Consider the following 17,354-nt stretch of genomic DNA (forward strand, 5'->3'; position numbering starts at 1 on the left):
TTGTATGTTGGGACCTTGATTTGTGCGAATAGAAAAGGTGTTTTTTGAATTTTATGTGCCCCTAATACTCCAAGTTCGGTTGGTTTTTGTAACACGGTCAAGTCTCTTTGTGGCCTCTTGGAAGGTGTTGGCCAAAAATGCTCCGCCTGTGATGGTGTCTGCAACAGTTTTTTCCATTATCATCAAGTGCGCGGTAAAATAACTCAAGAAGTGACTCGTCTATTATTCTATGATTTGGCATGCTTCTTAGATACTTTACAAATCTCTTCCAAGCTCCACAAATTGACTCTTCGGAAAACTGCTAGAAATTGTTGATTTTGTCTATTAGATTCATCTTCTTAGACAATGGGAAATACTTCTCCATAAATGCCTTGTGTAATTCATCCCAAGTTGTGATGGAGTTGTATGGAAGTTCCGATAGCCAAATTAAAGCCACGCTAATAAGTGATAATGAAAAAATCACAGTCCAATGAAATCCATATTTAGTCCTGGGTCGCCAACATTACTTTGGCAAACGTAAGTTACATTTTGGAGATGAATGTGTAGATTTTCGGATGGCAATCCAGCAAACAGTCCTCTACCATGAAGCATTTGAATCAGCCTGCTTGTGATGCTAAACTTAGTTTTCGGCAGCAATGGAGGTAACACAATAGTACTCGTAGTTTTGATGGTGTCAGGATTGACCCCATAGCTGTTCCATATGCCGAGTTCAGGGCGTTGTTTGTCTGGAGGACGTTGTATTGCTATTTTTGGATTGTTAGGAACGTTCTGTGGTTGATGTTATGGAGGATGTTGTGGTGCATTAACGTATTTCTCCCCAAGATGTTCTGCGTCATCACTAAGTTCGTGTCCATCGTTGTTATTATTGTTGTTCGCTATTCTACGTAGTGTTCTTTCAATTTCGGGATTGAATGGAATCAAGGGAATTCCTTGACTTCTCGTATTTGGCATGCTCTAGAAATCAAAACATGTTTTCGCACAAACAAAAAGAAAAATAACATAAAATAAGGAAATAATGACTACAAATTAAATAATAAAAAATAATCTATTCTAAAAGCCAAATTCTCCGGCAACGGCACAAAATTGATACGCTCAAATTACAGCTCCCTAAAAAAGTATAAAGTGATCGTTAATCAAATATAAAACCTAATGAAGTTTAGGGTCGATCTGACGAGGAGTATGGTTTAGACTTTAGATCAATCATTTATTACCTGTTTTAGTAATTAATTTATTTCCGTAAAGAAAGAGAGAATTTCTATAAACTAATGAACAAATCAAATAACAAGCATCAACGGACAAAAGTATGGTTTAATATGATTTAAATCAAGATGAAGTGAAACTAGGGTTTTATGTGTTCCCCATGAATTCTTAACTAAGTAGACCTGTTTTATTTGGAATCCTTTCGTAGTGTGTTACATGTAGAATAGGTAAGTTAATTTCACCTAAGTCCTTGATCCGGCAAATAAGTGAATTTCACTATGCAACTTGATCTGTCTATGACTGTATGCTTTACTAACCCTTATCAATGATCCCAGATTTAGCTATCCCTTGATCCGTTCAAGCTAATTAGATGAGGATGATTAGCCCCAAATCTCGTTGTTTAATCCCTTTTCCCGTCCATTATCTCCTTGATCCGGCAAGTAAGGATAAGGCGAGTTCTAACATTGGCCACCATTAAAAAGTAATCAAAACAAAGGGAAAAATAATACATGCATGCGTACTATTCAAGAATTACTTTTTATTAAGTTCTACGTCGTTAATTCCTCATGGTTCCCACAACCCTAGTCGTGGAATTAGCTACTCATAACTACATGATCACAATCAATAATATTTATGTTAAAAGCAATCATGAACTTACAAAGTAACTTTGAGAATCCAAAATATTCAATAAAATCCAAACATAAAATATCGATAACAAAAACCAAAATTCAAGAATAAAAGCCCAAAAGTAGTTCAAGCTCTATTCTCAAACAAAAAAACGTGGATAAACTAAACTAGATCTAAGAAGTGTATTTATAGACAAAAATTCCTAAGTAAATATGAATTTGGAGAACATAGAAAACTTTAAGTCGGTTCAGGTCTACGGCTCATTTCTACGGATCGTAAGAATTATGACGAGTCGTAGACCCAGCTCGTAAGTCTTCACATTACACTGAGGAACTCTTCTTCTTCAAGACCACTTTCTACGATTCGTAACTCTGAAAATGACTCGTCAACTGAGGTCGTAGACACTGTCTTTGCTTCATCATCTGTACCTTCAAGCTACGATTGTGTTCTACATCTCGTACGAATATAGACGAGCCGTAGAAGTGACTCGTCTTCTTCATTTTGCCCTCATTCTTTCACTTCTACTTGACAACTTCACTTGATGACTCGTAAGGATGAAAACGATTCGTTTACTTCACTTGTAATCTTCAGTTGAACTTTTATTTTTCTCTTCTATTTTTGACAATTGATACCTACGACCCATATAAATAATGACGAGTCGTAGGGTGAGCTCGTAAACACCAAAAATCCCTTACTTTAGTGTAGTGATTCCTCAACAAACTCTCCGACTTAGTTTCCTGCAAAATAAGCACAACTAACATCAAATATGCTAACAAATAATTAAAAGACATGCACATTCTTAAGTCTAAAGCATTAAAAGTACCGTAAATCCACGGTACATCAGGAAGGGGTATGAAGTGGTAAATAGTTTGTTTAAAGAGTTCATTTTGTGTAGTTTTCCCAATAATTAATCCATAATATTTATTTGGACTAATATATCTTGAGTTTAATATAATTTGAATCATATAAATTTATATTTAATAAATTTTAAATGATTACACTATAGTAATGTCGTCGGTAAGGTGAAGCAATGTTTTAGGACCAAAGAAATAACAAAAAAATTATTATTATTAGATATAATCTTTAGAATAGTCAGAGGTTAACGTGCGAGACACATTCATATAGAGACTAGTATTATTAAAAGTGAGAAGCTCTAATGTGCAAAATTGGATTGCCATTTTGCCCCTACACAAAATTTAAATATTATAAAATATTTATTTAGTTAAATATTAAATAATAATCAATTATCATAAAGTGAATTCCTCCAATTAAATATTAATAATGTGAACGTTTTAATGTTAGCCTACTGCTTAATTGGTATAACTTTTAATCTTTCTTATACTTAATGTTAACCTTCTCAATAAATATATCGTGTAGCCTTTTTTTATCTTCTTTGTGAATTTTATCTTATTTTATATATTAATTATAGGTTTTTCACTTTTAAGCTTAATGTACAAAATATAAAAAGAACATTCCAGAATAAATATTAATCAATCCAATGCACAGATCTTCTTTCTATATTAATTAAAATCTAACCAAACTTTAAAAAAATGTAAGAAGAAACGTTTCAACATTTCATTTGTGTTCTTAATATCAAATGAATATTTACCTTTTAAGTTAAAAAATGCAAGCGTTAGAGAAAATGAAGAGACAAAATAGTGTTGATGTATCATTTATGTAATTTAATGAGGAGTAAATAAAAAATTAGATATTTAAATGATGAGGTCTATATATTGTTGGAGATGAAAAGGGTGGAATCAAGTTACCATGTGAAATGGCTGAAAAACATACTTGAAGAGGATCAATGTTCATGAACTCAAGGAACCTGAAGCACTTTTTCAATTTTCAGTAATTTTATCTATTCTCCATTCTTCCTTCTTTTAAATAATATCCAATTTTCTTTTACGTTGTAATTTTAAATATGTATATACTTAAATCTGAATAGTCAAGAACTGCTCCATATCCCAACTATCTTGATTTATTGAGGAATTTCTCTATTGATAAAATTGTGTATTCATATTTGTTTTTTTCCTTTCTATTTTAGTAGGAGCAATTTTGATTTTAGTAATTTTCAATTGTACAATCAAAAGTTTTTAACACAAAATTAAAAAGAATAAGTCATATACATTATGGTTTTGACGTATTCCTAGGCTATATTATCCTAGTAACTTCACATATTTTTTGTTGATGGCAAATGCACCGTTTTACTATTATGGATTTTATTTAATAAATATAATGTAAATAGTAAAATTAATATTGTTAGCATGTTTTATTTTATAACTCAACTTTTTAAATATATAGAAGTTTATAATAATGATAAAAAACAAACGTGTCCCGCATGTTCTCAAAGACTAGTAATTTAAAAAAAACACAAATTTTCTTCTTAGTGACCACTTAATTTGAGACAATTCTTTTTGTCAAGTGACACTTATTCTGAAAAAGCATCACAAGCTCTCTGTATATCTTTAGCACAAATGACAAATCCGGATCCGTACCAGGTTTTAAATTTGGATAAGATTGGTGAACAATGAACAACTATAAAAACAGAAAATTTTACCTCTGAAGAACAATACAAGTCATTTTCAAATGAATGAATATCAATCAAGTTACAAAGAGAAAATTTGGGTCGTCTACACAGCATCAATTTCAAGTATTCATATAACCCAAACTTATTTTACATCAAATAAATGAATGCATTATGTGCACACTACAAACAAATATATTGTATTGGAATCTCAGGGTATGAGAAATACTGTAAGAAACCCGTGTACATACACAGCTAAAACGACATTATCTTTCACTTGGGATTCATTCGAAGCGACTTCAACTTGGAAGCAATATCATCATAATCAGGCAGCTTTGGATGTACATGACTAGCTTTCTTCATGCTATCCTCTCTAGAAAAATTGTCCCCGCCTGAGGCTGGTGCCTTTGGAGCATCATTGTTGCCTGATGCTGCTGCCATTTGGGAAGATCTAGATGGTTTTTCCACCCTTACCGACTTCTGTCTCCCTTCTTGTGATGTGATCTTCGGCTGTGCAATAGGCCTTGAAACTGCAGGTCCAGCGCTGGGCTGCTCTAAACTTATCCTTTTATCTGATGGGGATTCACGTGACTCACTGTTGTAAAAGTTCTTGGTCATTTTCAGCGGTTCTTGTGTATCAGCAGCATAAGAATTCCTGACGGATTTCAGAGGTTCTTGAGTTTTAACACCGAAAGAATGGTTGGTGGGCTTTCTGTCTACACCAGAGTCAGAATTAACAGCTTCCTCGGAGCTGATTTTAAACTTAGAGTAAGGGTTTGTATCTAAGCTGGAGGAAGAAGCTTTAGTCCTACGAGAAAACCCACTGCTCAATTGACTTCTACCAGCAAAAGATTGCTTCTTAGGACCAGCCTCGGAATCACTGCTATCAGAATCAAAGTATGTAGTTGAACCTCGTAAGCCTGCATATTTTGAATTAACTTCGCTGCCTGTTTTTTGTGCATATGTTCTTTGTCTGTAACTCAAAGCCTCTTGTGAAATTTCCACATCAGAACTGTCAGTATCTGAAGCAGAATGGGTGTCATCCAATCTTGAGCTCGACTTATCTCCTATTTTCATCCTCATTCCTAAACCAACAGAACTCTTGGGGGGGGCAACATCTTGTGACCTCACTGCAGGACTTTCCTTGGCACACTCGACTGAAGATGGAACATTATTTAACCGGCTCCGTAAGTAAGGTGGAGGGATATGACCTTTATGCTTAAGGCCACCAGTTAACTTCCCAAATGTGAATTCCTTTTCGAACCCAGAAACAGAAGAAGCTAAATTATCATCATCTGTCTGTGTCCCGGGCAAAGCTGGTGACCATTTCTTCCCATCAGTTCCTGAAACATTTTTCATATAGGAGGATCTTGGTGAATCATGATACCGTACATGTTAACAGGAAACATTCTGAAATGTCTTATTAGTTACAACTAACCATTCCATTAAACAATTAGAATTTGAAATAAATATAGAATGAGAGATATAATATGATATAGATATATTTTGACTTACCAATCGGGTGTCGGGCCATCTCGTTGTCACTTTCGGAATTCATACCATCAGAATCATCAAAGGATGGCACAACATTTTCTCGTCGTGAATTGTCACCAGAGGCAGCCAAGCTTTCATATAATTGAGGCGATTGCTTTTCCACCAAGATTTCTGATGCCAATGAAGACTTCTCCAGTGATTTGTCAGAGTCAAAGCTCCACGATTTTTTAATTGGAGAGTTGTAAGTAGGTGATTTCCTTTCTGGTGATGGAAAATAAAGTTTAGCCTGCTGGTCATCATATATAGGATCTGAGTCAAACTTAATATTACAATCTTCTTCAGAGCCAGAATCATCAAAAGCAACAGAAGCAGAATCATGAGAACTCTTATTAACAGTTTCACTAGGAATGTGACCTTGATAAACATTATTAAATGGATCATAACTCTCATCATATCCATAACTTTGTTGGCTAGAATGATGAATATTTTCACCAAAACCAGAAGTGCTTAAATAAGAATCTGAAGAATTAATTTTGGGATCTTTTGTAGTAGCTTCTTCTCCAAAATAATTGAAGTCCTCCATTGACTCATTCTTAAAGCTATTCGTGTATTCAGATTCAGTTCTCCCAGATGATTTTCTCGGTATCACTTTACTGTCCTCTTTTGATAGCCTTTTCTGCATATAATCATCACCTTCTCCAAGGCTAGCAAATGAATTATCATTATTAATTGAACCTATGGCACCTGCGGAGACTTGGGAATCAGGCCCATCCGAAGTGCCATGCATATCATTATGATGTCTTGTTGCCCTAGCTATATTATCGTGTTGCAAACTCTCTGTCCTTTCTGGCTGAAACCTTGAAGTTCTATCAGGTGAAGAGCTGATAGCTGAATCTTTAGGAAACTGTTCATGGATTCTTGAATTACCATACTTCCCTGGTCCTGAACCTCCTGAAGTACCATAATTATCATCGTGAAATTGTCCTGCCGCTCTAGCCAGATTTTCATGATGCAAACTATCAATTCTTTCATTCTGAAGCCTTGGATTTCTATCAGATAAAGAGCTATTTGCTGAATCTTTGGGAAAATGTTCATGGACACTTGTGTCATACATTCCTCGTCCTCCACCTCCTGAAGACTCTACTTCAGGCCTCTGAGATTCTGAGGAATATTGCCTTGTAACCCTTGAAAGTTCTGCAGCAGCTCTGGCAGCTAGGCTTGCACGTTCTGCAGACTCAGCAGCTGCTTGAGCAGCAGAGGTAGCATCCTTAAATTCCATATTCCAATTCTGCCTGTCAATAGAAAAATTACCATCTACAGGAACTGACTGCCCAGCTTCCGACCTTTCATCCCTAGACCCTAAGAGTCATGAACAACCATCATTAACATTATATTTGCAGATGGAGAACCAAACTGTAGAGGTTATATTCTAGCATATGAATGTTACTAACCTGAAGGACTAACTCCATGATGATAGTTAGAAGATGGTGTTACGCCTGTACCACCACCATATGCAGGGTCAAAACTTTGGGTCCTCAATGAGGATCCTCCATTCTGCTTTGGGGAATTTGAAGATGCACTAGGCCTTTTACCGTGATCAAGTGGAAGTCTCACATCTGACGCATCGAAATGAGGGGGGTCTTCATGGATGTTACCAGCCTTCTCTAAACTACCAGATCCATTCTGGACAATTTAACCAGTGAACTCAGTGAAGGCATAATAACTTGGTCAATCTTAGTCATCAATGGAAAAAATTAGAAGTAACATAATCATACCAATAAGTCATTTGAAGGCACTGACTCCGCCTCTTCTGCTGATTTAGGATCCCATTTAACACCATGTTCCTCAGCAATTTCCCCCAAGATTCTCATTTTGGTCTGCCCATCAGGCGCCTTGGCAGATAACTTCTCAACCAACTAAGTACAACAGCATAAGACAAAATTAAGAGTACTATGCTGCTCAATTTGAGAAATATAAATAGTTCATTATCTTCACGTTCAAAGTCAAATTGTCAACTGTTGAAGGGGGATACTGCAAACATACCATGCGGCTAACTCCACAATTGGGACGGAGCTCGACTGCTGCACTTATAAATTCTTTGCCATATTTTGCGGTAAGATGTTTCCGCACATCTACAAGTTCTGGTATGTCTCCACACCTTGGTGACGCAAAAACTACACTGGTAATTGCTTCTTTCAAGTCAATGGGGCAATTTCTGTTCATCAAAAAGGCAAAAACATATCAAAACCCTTCAAAGGTATCAGACTCATCATTTAGGCACGGGTTAATCATGGGAAACAGTATGCCTTTCTTTATTTGCCACTACTAAAGCTAATATTTCAAGTAAAACTAGCAGAAGCTACCCTCAACTCGTATTATTAAAAAGATTCAGGTAAACAAATCAAATTGTTAAGTACATAAAACAGTGATGAAAAGGAGAAATTCTTCAACAGGTAACAGAACAAGTAAATGTGGTTGCAGTGGTGGGGGTGAATCCCCTTCATAATTGTTTGTTCTAGCACAAACTCATAATGGACTTTACATATTTGGTTAGAACAAAAGCATCATACTTTAATGCAACTTATAACAGTTAACAGCCTTGTTTTCAGATAATAAATGATCAAGATTTGCATGGCTATACATCTCTTATCAGGTAATGATTATACAGCTGGCATCACCATCATCATTACCCACATAGATCCAAAATACCAGCAAATCCATCAAAGTAAAACACAAGGAGCATGCCTAATATATATGCAAGATATCAAACTGCTATATACCTTAGAAGTAGCTACCAATGGAGTACAGTTCAGAGTGGATTGTCTTCTTTCTGCTGTGGTTTAGATCAAAACAGGCAGGGAGAGGAGAGAAAACTTGAGATGGAAAGCAATACTCGAGGATAAGGAAAGTTAAACCATGGAACTACCTAAAAAAAATAAATGAGCCTGAGCAACATTGTTTTCTCTCTTTCTTGGGGATGGTTCATCAGGGGAAGGAGTTATAGGCAAATTACATCAAATTGCAACTGTAATGCGAGATTTCATCTAAACTCATTGTTTTGTAATGCAGATATCTCACGCAGATGAAGACTAACATAATGCTAAAGAAAAATCACAAGCAAAAACCAACTTACTTTTGTGACTCAATAATAGGCAAGCGTGCCACAATCAGTTCACAGTAAATCTCGATAAGATCATATGCTGCCATCATCTTCTCCTCCCTAACTACATGCTCCACCTAAAATTAAAGTATCAGATAAATGAAATATTTTTCTCAAAACTCCAAATCTGAGGTACACACAAACGCACAGGTAACTTAATAACCACAGCTGTAAAACTTAACAGTAATTGCAATTACATTCAACAATCTATCTTAAGTAAGCAGAAGTGAAGGTTTTATGATATGAAGATATAGCTTGAATTTTCTCAGACGAGCATGCATATCCCATGCTTTGACAGACAGTCAAAAGATGCCTCATTTGGCTGCTATCCAAGTGTCACGAGACTGCACCTTATTTCTGATATGCCACTAGTTATCATGCATAATGATAGCTAAAGCAAAATACTACCGATTCCTAAGGACAGATTTTCACAAAGTGCACCAAATGCATGGAATCTAATTATCCAACATGGGGATTCTAATTTTCTGGATTTGAATACTTGGGCCCGCAAATTAAATGCAAGGTATGGCCTTGACATTTGAAGGGATTCATGTTCATGATAGGATGATTATGATATCATGAAATTTCTTATCTGAAAAGCAAAGTCAATCAATCACCAGAACATCATAGAAAGGAAAGGAACCATCAAAACATGTAAGTAGGGAAAAAACTCCGTATTGGGAAAGAAGAATTAGACGAGTTACTCGAATTCTTGCTGTCCGGTCCTGACCAGAATCGAGTAACTGGGCGAGTTCTCTTTTCATCTGGTTCACTTGCACTTCCTTCTTGTTCTTCAACAATTTCAACCTTGAAGACGCTAGCTTTAACGACATCTTACTGCATCAAATTCAAATATAAATCAAATCAATATGAATTCTCCGATATACGCCTAGGACTCAAATTCAAAATCAATCAACAGATGGATCCAATCCACAAAATTACCATTTGGTGGAATTGAAGCTCTTGGTAAGCATATCTTTAGAACTTCTCAAGAAATTGGATTTCTTCATCAAGAATTTGAAGCAGCAAAATCTTTGATGGAAATTAGGGTATTTGATGGAAGAATAGATATGGGGTAGTTTCAAGGAAGGATCCGATTCGGTTAACGATGCGAAGAGTAGACCTTTATGAAAACGAGGGTTGGGTTGAGGAAGTAACTGTGAAATTGACACCTGCAAAATAGACGTTTTTCTCTAAATCATTTTTCCATACATCTATCTATCTGTTACGACTTGGTCTAAATTAATTACTAGTACTACCTAAATCCCCTCATTTCACCCTAATAACCGACTTCACATCTACTCGTCTCTTCTTTTTTTTTCTTTTTTTTTTTTTTCACGTGATCGACTAGTCTCTTTTGGTCAAGCAGTTAGGAGATTAAATGCATTTTTTCTAAGAATTTCTTTTTAAAAAAATTAAAATATTTGGTCAATAAGTAAAATTACTTTTAAATAAAAGTATAAAAAATAAAATGGCTGTTGGAAAGAAGCTAATTTTTTTTTTTTGAGAACAAAATATATCCCTACCATTTATACATATTTATCAATATCCTTTGTCAATTAATTAAAATATTTCGTAATTTTGGTTAGGTTCCATGTAAGATTTTTTATTCTTTATTTTTACACAATGAATTCTTTATTTTATTTTATATATATTATTATTTTAGGTCAATTTGTGGAATGATCTTTAGATTTGATATTTTAAATTATATTTAAATCATCATGTTAATATTATATCAATATTTAATATTTTTTTTGATTTATTTATGTATAATATTGATTGAGAATTTTATAATATGTAATTTTTAATTAAATAAAAAAATTAGAAAATATTATAATAGATATTTGAAATAATTTCTCTCTATAAAATAATCTTACTATTAAAAGTGCATTAATACTTATCATTTTTCATAATTTAACTCTCTAAAGTACTTTTTAAAGAAGATTAGTCAAACTCAATCTATAGCCTGTTTGGATTGACTTATTTTTAAGTAGCTTATAAGTTGAAAACTGATTATAAGTTAAAAAAAAAAGTAGGTGCAGGTCAATTTTTTTTTTGACTTATAAGTTGTTTTCAACTTATAAATTACTTAAAATAAATTCATTCAAATAAACCCAACTATTTATTGTGGCTTATTTTAAGCACAAAATGACTTTAAGTTGGCCAGCCAAACACTCAAAAAAAGCTGAAAACAGCTTATAAGCCAATTCAAACGGCCTCCTACTTATCAAAAACATTTTTCCAATGAATTAGCCAAACATAATTTTCTTTTTCAAAAACACTTTTCTAAAAAGCTATTTTAATAAAAGTGCTTATAAAGATAAGCAGATTTTAGTCGCTTAGCCAAAAATGCGCTTATCAAACCTTTCAGGCCATCTGGCCTTTGGTGTTCATCCTTGACTTGTTGACAATTTGGGCATTCGACAACGAACCTTGATATGTCCTTTTTCATGCCACCCCACCAATATATTTCCTTTAAATCTTGGTACATTTTGGTCAAATAGGGATGAATCGAATATGAAGAATTATGAGCCTCTTTCAAGATCAAACCCCTTAGGCCATCCACATTCACAACACATAACCGACCTTGGTAATAAAGTACCCCATCTCCCCTTTATGAAAAGACTTCTACTTGCTTCTCTTTCACCAAATTCTTCAACTCCACCAAAGTCGGATCAAGGTCTTGTTTTTGGTTAACATCTACTACCAATTTCTTCAACTCCATCAATTGCACTAGCACACCACCATCATCAAAACCACTCAACTTCACTCCTAATCTAGACAACCGATGAACATCCCTTACCAACTCCCTCTTCCTTTCATCAACATGAGCCACACTCCCCATAAACACCCTACTAAGTACATCGGCAATAATATTGGCCTTACCCGGATGATAATGCACACTCATGTTATAATCTTTGAGGATTTCAAGCCCCTTCTTTGCCTTAGGTTGAGGTCCTTTTGGGTGAACACATATTGGAGGATTTTATGATAGGTAAATACATCTGCATGTACCCTATAGAGGAAATGCCTCAAAATCTTTAGATAAAATACAACGGCCACTAACTCAAGATCATGGGTAGGGTAATTAAGCTTATGTACCTTTAATTGCCTTAAATATCAGGCTATAACCTTTCCATTTTGCATCAAAACACAACCCAAACCAACCATTGAAGAATCACAATACACCACAAACCCTTCTAGTCCTTCCAGTAGAGTCAAAATAGGAGCGAAGGTACTTCGATCTTTCAAAGTTTGGAAACTCTTTTCACACTCATCCATCCATGGGAACTTTACCTTCTTTTGGGTCAATTTCATCATAAGAGATGAGATAAAAGAGAATCCTTCAACGAACCTTCTATAATACTCGGCTAGACTCAAAAAACTCCTAATATCCGGAGGAGACAATGGTCTAGGCTAATTTGGAAACTCTTTTCACACTCATCCATCCATGGGAACTTTACCTTCTTTTGGGTCAATTTCATCATAGGAGACGAGATAGAAGAGAATCCTTTGACGAACCTTCTATAATATTCGGCTAGACTAAAAAAACTCCTAATATCCGAAGAATCACAATACACCACAAACCCTTCTAGTCCTTCCAATAGAGTCAAAATAGGAGCGAAGGTAAGTCGATCTTTAAATGTTTGGAAAGTCTTTTCACACTCATCCATCCATGGGAACTTTACCTTTTTTGGATCAATTTCATCATAAGAGATGAGATAGAAGAGAATTCTTCGACGAACCTTCTATAATACTCGGCTAGACTCAAAAAACTCCTAATGTCCGAAGGAGACAATGGTCTAGGCTAATTTGTCACCGCTCCCATCTTCTTCGAATCAACCTTGATCCTATCACCATACACTATGTTACCAAGGAACGCCACCTCTTTCAACCAAAATTCACATTTACTAAACTTGGCAAATAGTTGCTAATCCCTCAAGGTTTAAAGAACAACTCTCAAATAATCCTTATGTTCTTCCTCACGCAAAGAATAAATCAAGGTATAGTTAATGAAGACCACCACAAATGTATCAAGGTAGGGTTTAAACACCCTATTCATTAGATCTATAAACACCTCTAGTGCATTTGTCAACCCAAACAACATCTCCAAAAATTCAAGGTGACCATACCTTATTCGAAATGCCATCTTGGGAATGTTCCCTTAACCTTAATTGATGGTAGCCGGACAAGAGATCAATATTTGAGAAATGAATTTCCCCTTGCTATTGGTCAAAAAGGTCATCTATCCTAGAATCAGATAATTATTCTTAATAATCACCTTTCAATTGATGGTTGTCTATCCATATCTGAAGCGATCCATCCTTCTTTCTCATAAATAACATGGGAGCCCCCATAATGAAATACTTGGCCTTGTGAATCCATTTTCCAACAAGTCCTTTAATTATTCCTTTAATTTAACTGTTTTGTGCCCATTTGGTAGGGAGGAATAGAGATAGGTTGGGTATCAGGGAGAAAATCAATACCAAAATCAACTTCCCTATCGGGAGGGACACTGTAAAGGTCATTGAGAAAGACATTGAGAAACTCATTAACCATGGGGATCGACTCAAGAGAAGTACTTTCGGAGTTGACACAATATGATAAATGCACTCCTTGGAAATCAATTTTTGAGCCTTAAGAAAAGAAATGAACCTACCCTTTACTACCAAATCATGCCTTTCCATTCAAGAATAGGCTTATTAGGGAATTGAAACTTGACTCTATGAGTTTTACAATCTATGGAAGCATATGACACATGCAACCAATCTATCCCAAGAATAACATCAAAATATACCAACAACTGACTCACCAATATGGGTAGACACCTAATAGGGTTCTAGTAACATTTCGGGTAACACATCAAACCTATTGAAAAGAAATAGAGTAACAAATGACAAATTGGCACCTGAATTGTCTCGACCCAATTTCTTAGGTCAGGATGACACCTACTATAACCCACCAGTAGATAATCCAACCCGGAACTTCAAGTAATAGGTTTGAGGGCAGAAACTAAACAAGAGTGGCGAATTATAAAAATAGGAAGAAAGAATAAGCGGAAGTAAACAAAAACATGATATAAACAACTAAAGATCCCTCCTAAAACCTAGAAGTCACAAGTACAAAGCTGCTACAAAATAAAAGACAAGTACAAGTCTCGAAAGTGGATCAGAAATATATACAACAACTGGCTAGTCTCAAAAGACAAAAGACGGGTCATCCATACTGAAGGAGATAGGAATGATCTAGAAATGCCAAGTGCTCACCCTAGTCTCCGAAGCTGACTACAACAGGCTCAATCTATCCATGGCGGTAGCTGGTGCTCGGTCCTACATCATAAAAGTAGATATAGAGTATAGTATGAGTATTAAGATAACAGATAACCAGTAGGCATCATAGGCTGAATGAGCAGAAAAGGGTAAAAACAATATGAAAAAGAGGAATAGCCTAAATAGGAATCAACATAAGCATCAAAAGAGAAAATAGTACTATCTATGAGAACTACAACTATACACAACTGGGCCCCCATAAGCCTAGCCGGGACACTCATGCACAAGTTAAATAAAAACTCGGATGAACCTCCACAAGCCCGTCGAGTACACAGAATAGCTACAACTATCAAGGCTAGGAACCAGATGAAGTACTATATCATTTCCAAGCCCAGAATCTCAAAGAGTCAATCGATTTAGTGGTGACTTAGGGGTCGAGGCCGAGACTGGGACCTAGATGCTCACTCAAATATTCAAAGTGGCCAAGGCCGGGACTGGGTACCCGGATACTTACCATAATATATAAGTGCAATCGAGGCTGGGACTAGGTACCCGAACTGGGTAATACATCAATATGATCTAGGCTGAGACTGGGTATCTGGATACTCGTCATTACTAGAAAGCCGATCGAGGCCGAGGCTGAGTACCCGGATGCTCCTCGGTAATTTAGAACGGAGGCCGAGACTAGATGCCCGGATGCTCAAAGATAATCCAGAATAGAGGTCGGGGATGGATACCCAGATGCTCACAAATATTTTATCCTATGGTGCCGAATATTCTCCTTCCCAACTAAATAATAATAGTATCGAGAATCTACTTTCCAACGAGTCAACCAATATGCCGCCAAAACTGGAATCGAAGCCAAAGTCAAAGATCATGAAATATAGTATTGCTGATGCATCACGAAAGTTACGATTATACCGATTTATAGATGAGGATATATTTAAGAGCAAGGGTAACGCCTAACTAAGGCCAAACTACTAGGCACTAGCCCGCTACACTATTCTACATGAATCTAAGTCCACCGGAGCGATGCCGGGGCATCTAAAACAAGTTTACATCCTATACTAAAGCCAAAATACTCCACAATATCAACAACATCTTCATTCAACTCTCCTTATAATACTAATAAATAACGACAAGATACACATGCTTCTAAATTACCCAAAAAATCTAATAACAAGCCTAAAGCATGATTTCTAACACCTGAGATATACAATTAAACTACCCAACCAAAATTCCAACTATTTCAACATGCTTTCACACATTTTAGCTAAATCTAAAGAAAGGTAAACCATAGACTACCTGTAGGCTAATCACGCGAGTTTTAAATCACTGTGTTGGAGCTTTTCCCTTTCGAACAACCTTAGAACGCTGCTACGCTGTCAAAAACAGAATCATAACATCGATACACTCGTTTAGACACTAATTTTATAATTTTTAGAGACGGACAATTTTCGAAGTCTAAAATGAAAAATATGGGACCCACATACAAAATTTTGGATTTGACCCCAAAATATATTCTAAATGTCACCCAAAGCTCACAAATAAGATTTATAGCATCATTTGGGGTGGAAAAATAACGCAAGATGATCAAATAATTAATTTCCATATTTTCAACTAAGAAAACAAATAAGGCAGCCTCTTTACGTTTCGATTTCTCAAAAAAAATAATATCCCAATTAAAAACAATACACCATGACATTTCTTGCAAAAAACTCCACAATCTAGCCTCAAGAATCACTCAAAATGGAGTTATATTGATCAAGATACACTTTTCCAAAATTCAACAAAATTTAATTTTGAAAAATACTAAATATGCAGCTAAAAATCGATTTCTTACCTCAAACGACATGCCAAAAGCAGATTCTGATACCTTCACAATGTTTTCCTCAAAATTCCATGCAAGATAGCCTCCAAAATCAGCCAAATCGGGTTATATAGTTCAAGAAATAACTCCTCAAAGTTCTTCAAAAACTCAATCTGAAAATGGACATTGCTATAAATAAAATGAAGATTTTTACCTGAATCAAATGCTCCAAATCAGTTTTCAAGCTCTCCAATGCGTTCTCCTCAAAAAATCTCACAGGTTTGCCTTTTGAATTACCCAATTTGGAGCTATATACGTCAAGATAAAGGGTTTTAAAGTTGGAGAAAAGAACTCAAAAAAAAGAAAGAGTAAAGGTGTTGCAGATTTTTGTAGATTTTGGAAAAATCCAAAATCTCCGACGGGGTGTTCAGAATTCATTCGGAATCCGATAAATATAAACCAGATATGCTACCCCACTAAATTCTATGTTTTGGACTCAATGGCGCATTCAAAATTCCCATACCAGATCATTTTAATAAAAAGTGGGTCCCACACTCAAGAGCCATCTTAAGCCACATTCCACAATGGGCCTCGATATTAGTCCGGAAGCCTCGAAAAGCGAACGAAGGATCATTCTAGACTAAAATCGACATTATGGAACTAATCGTGCTGTCAAAATTTTCATTGGAGCGTGTTTTCCAAGAATATTGACCAAAGTCAATCATAGGCTAACTTTCAAAGTCAAAAGTGCCAAATGGCCCCAAACTTGTATCGATTGCCTCGATAGTCATTTCAACAATGCTACTAGCCTAATTTGGTCATTCTGGAGTTGATGGAACCATCAGAATTTGAATTCAAGATTTTGTTGACCCGAAACTCGAAAAGTCGCAACTAAACCAACCTAGGCCTTCAAAATACCAAAATGGGCTCGGGACCTCTAAAAATTCAACCAACACTTCTTCTAGACCAAAAATCATCTTCCGAATCCAGCGGAGTCGTCAAAATTCTATTCCGAGCATCAGAACTCCAAAATTTGACCAAAGTCAAACCTTGGCTTAAAATTCCTCAATTTCTCAACTCAAGGCCTCAAAACTTCGTTACAACTCCAACACTGATTTCGTAATGTTTGCTAAGCCAATTTTGATATTTCGGAGCTGCTGGAAATGATGAAATTCCGTTCCAAAACTTGTAATGTAACTCTGATTAACTCCAAATACCACTTTTTAATACTTAAAACTTATGAAAACTCAAAATTTCCAATGACTTAAC

General features: G+C 35.6%; 1 protein-coding gene across 2 annotated transcripts; it reads right to left on the minus strand.

The window, feature by feature from the left end:
* Window positions 1-4,452: 4,452 nt before the first annotated feature.
* On the minus strand, window positions 4,453-10,233 carry LOC129891133 (uncharacterized). Of its 2 annotated transcripts, XM_055966388.1 has the most exons (8): window positions 9,948-10,233; window positions 9,710-9,842; window positions 8,979-9,082; window positions 7,889-8,060; window positions 7,621-7,761; window positions 7,297-7,528; window positions 5,867-7,204; window positions 4,453-5,694 (listed from the first exon to the last, which is right to left on the minus strand). In XM_055966388.1, the coding sequence occupies exons 1-8, from the start codon at window positions 10,013-10,015 to the stop codon at window positions 4,625-4,627; spliced, it is 3,258 nt and encodes a 1,085-aa protein (XP_055822363.1). In that variant the 5' UTR covers window positions 10,016-10,233; the 3' UTR covers window positions 4,453-4,624. The 2 variants fall into 2 exon arrangements, with proteins under 2 accessions (XP_055822363.1, XP_055822364.1); XM_055966389.1 differs by lacking the exons at window positions 8,979-9,082; window positions 9,710-9,842; window positions 9,948-10,233 and adding an exon at window positions 8,626-8,684.
* Window positions 10,234-17,354: the final 7,121 nt, after the last annotated feature.

Source organism: Solanum dulcamara, chromosome 6 (assembly GCF_947179165.1).
Source record: "Solanum dulcamara chromosome 6, daSolDulc1.2, whole genome shotgun sequence".
Lineage (NCBI taxonomy): Eukaryota > Viridiplantae > Streptophyta > Magnoliopsida > Solanales > Solanaceae > Solanum > Solanum dulcamara.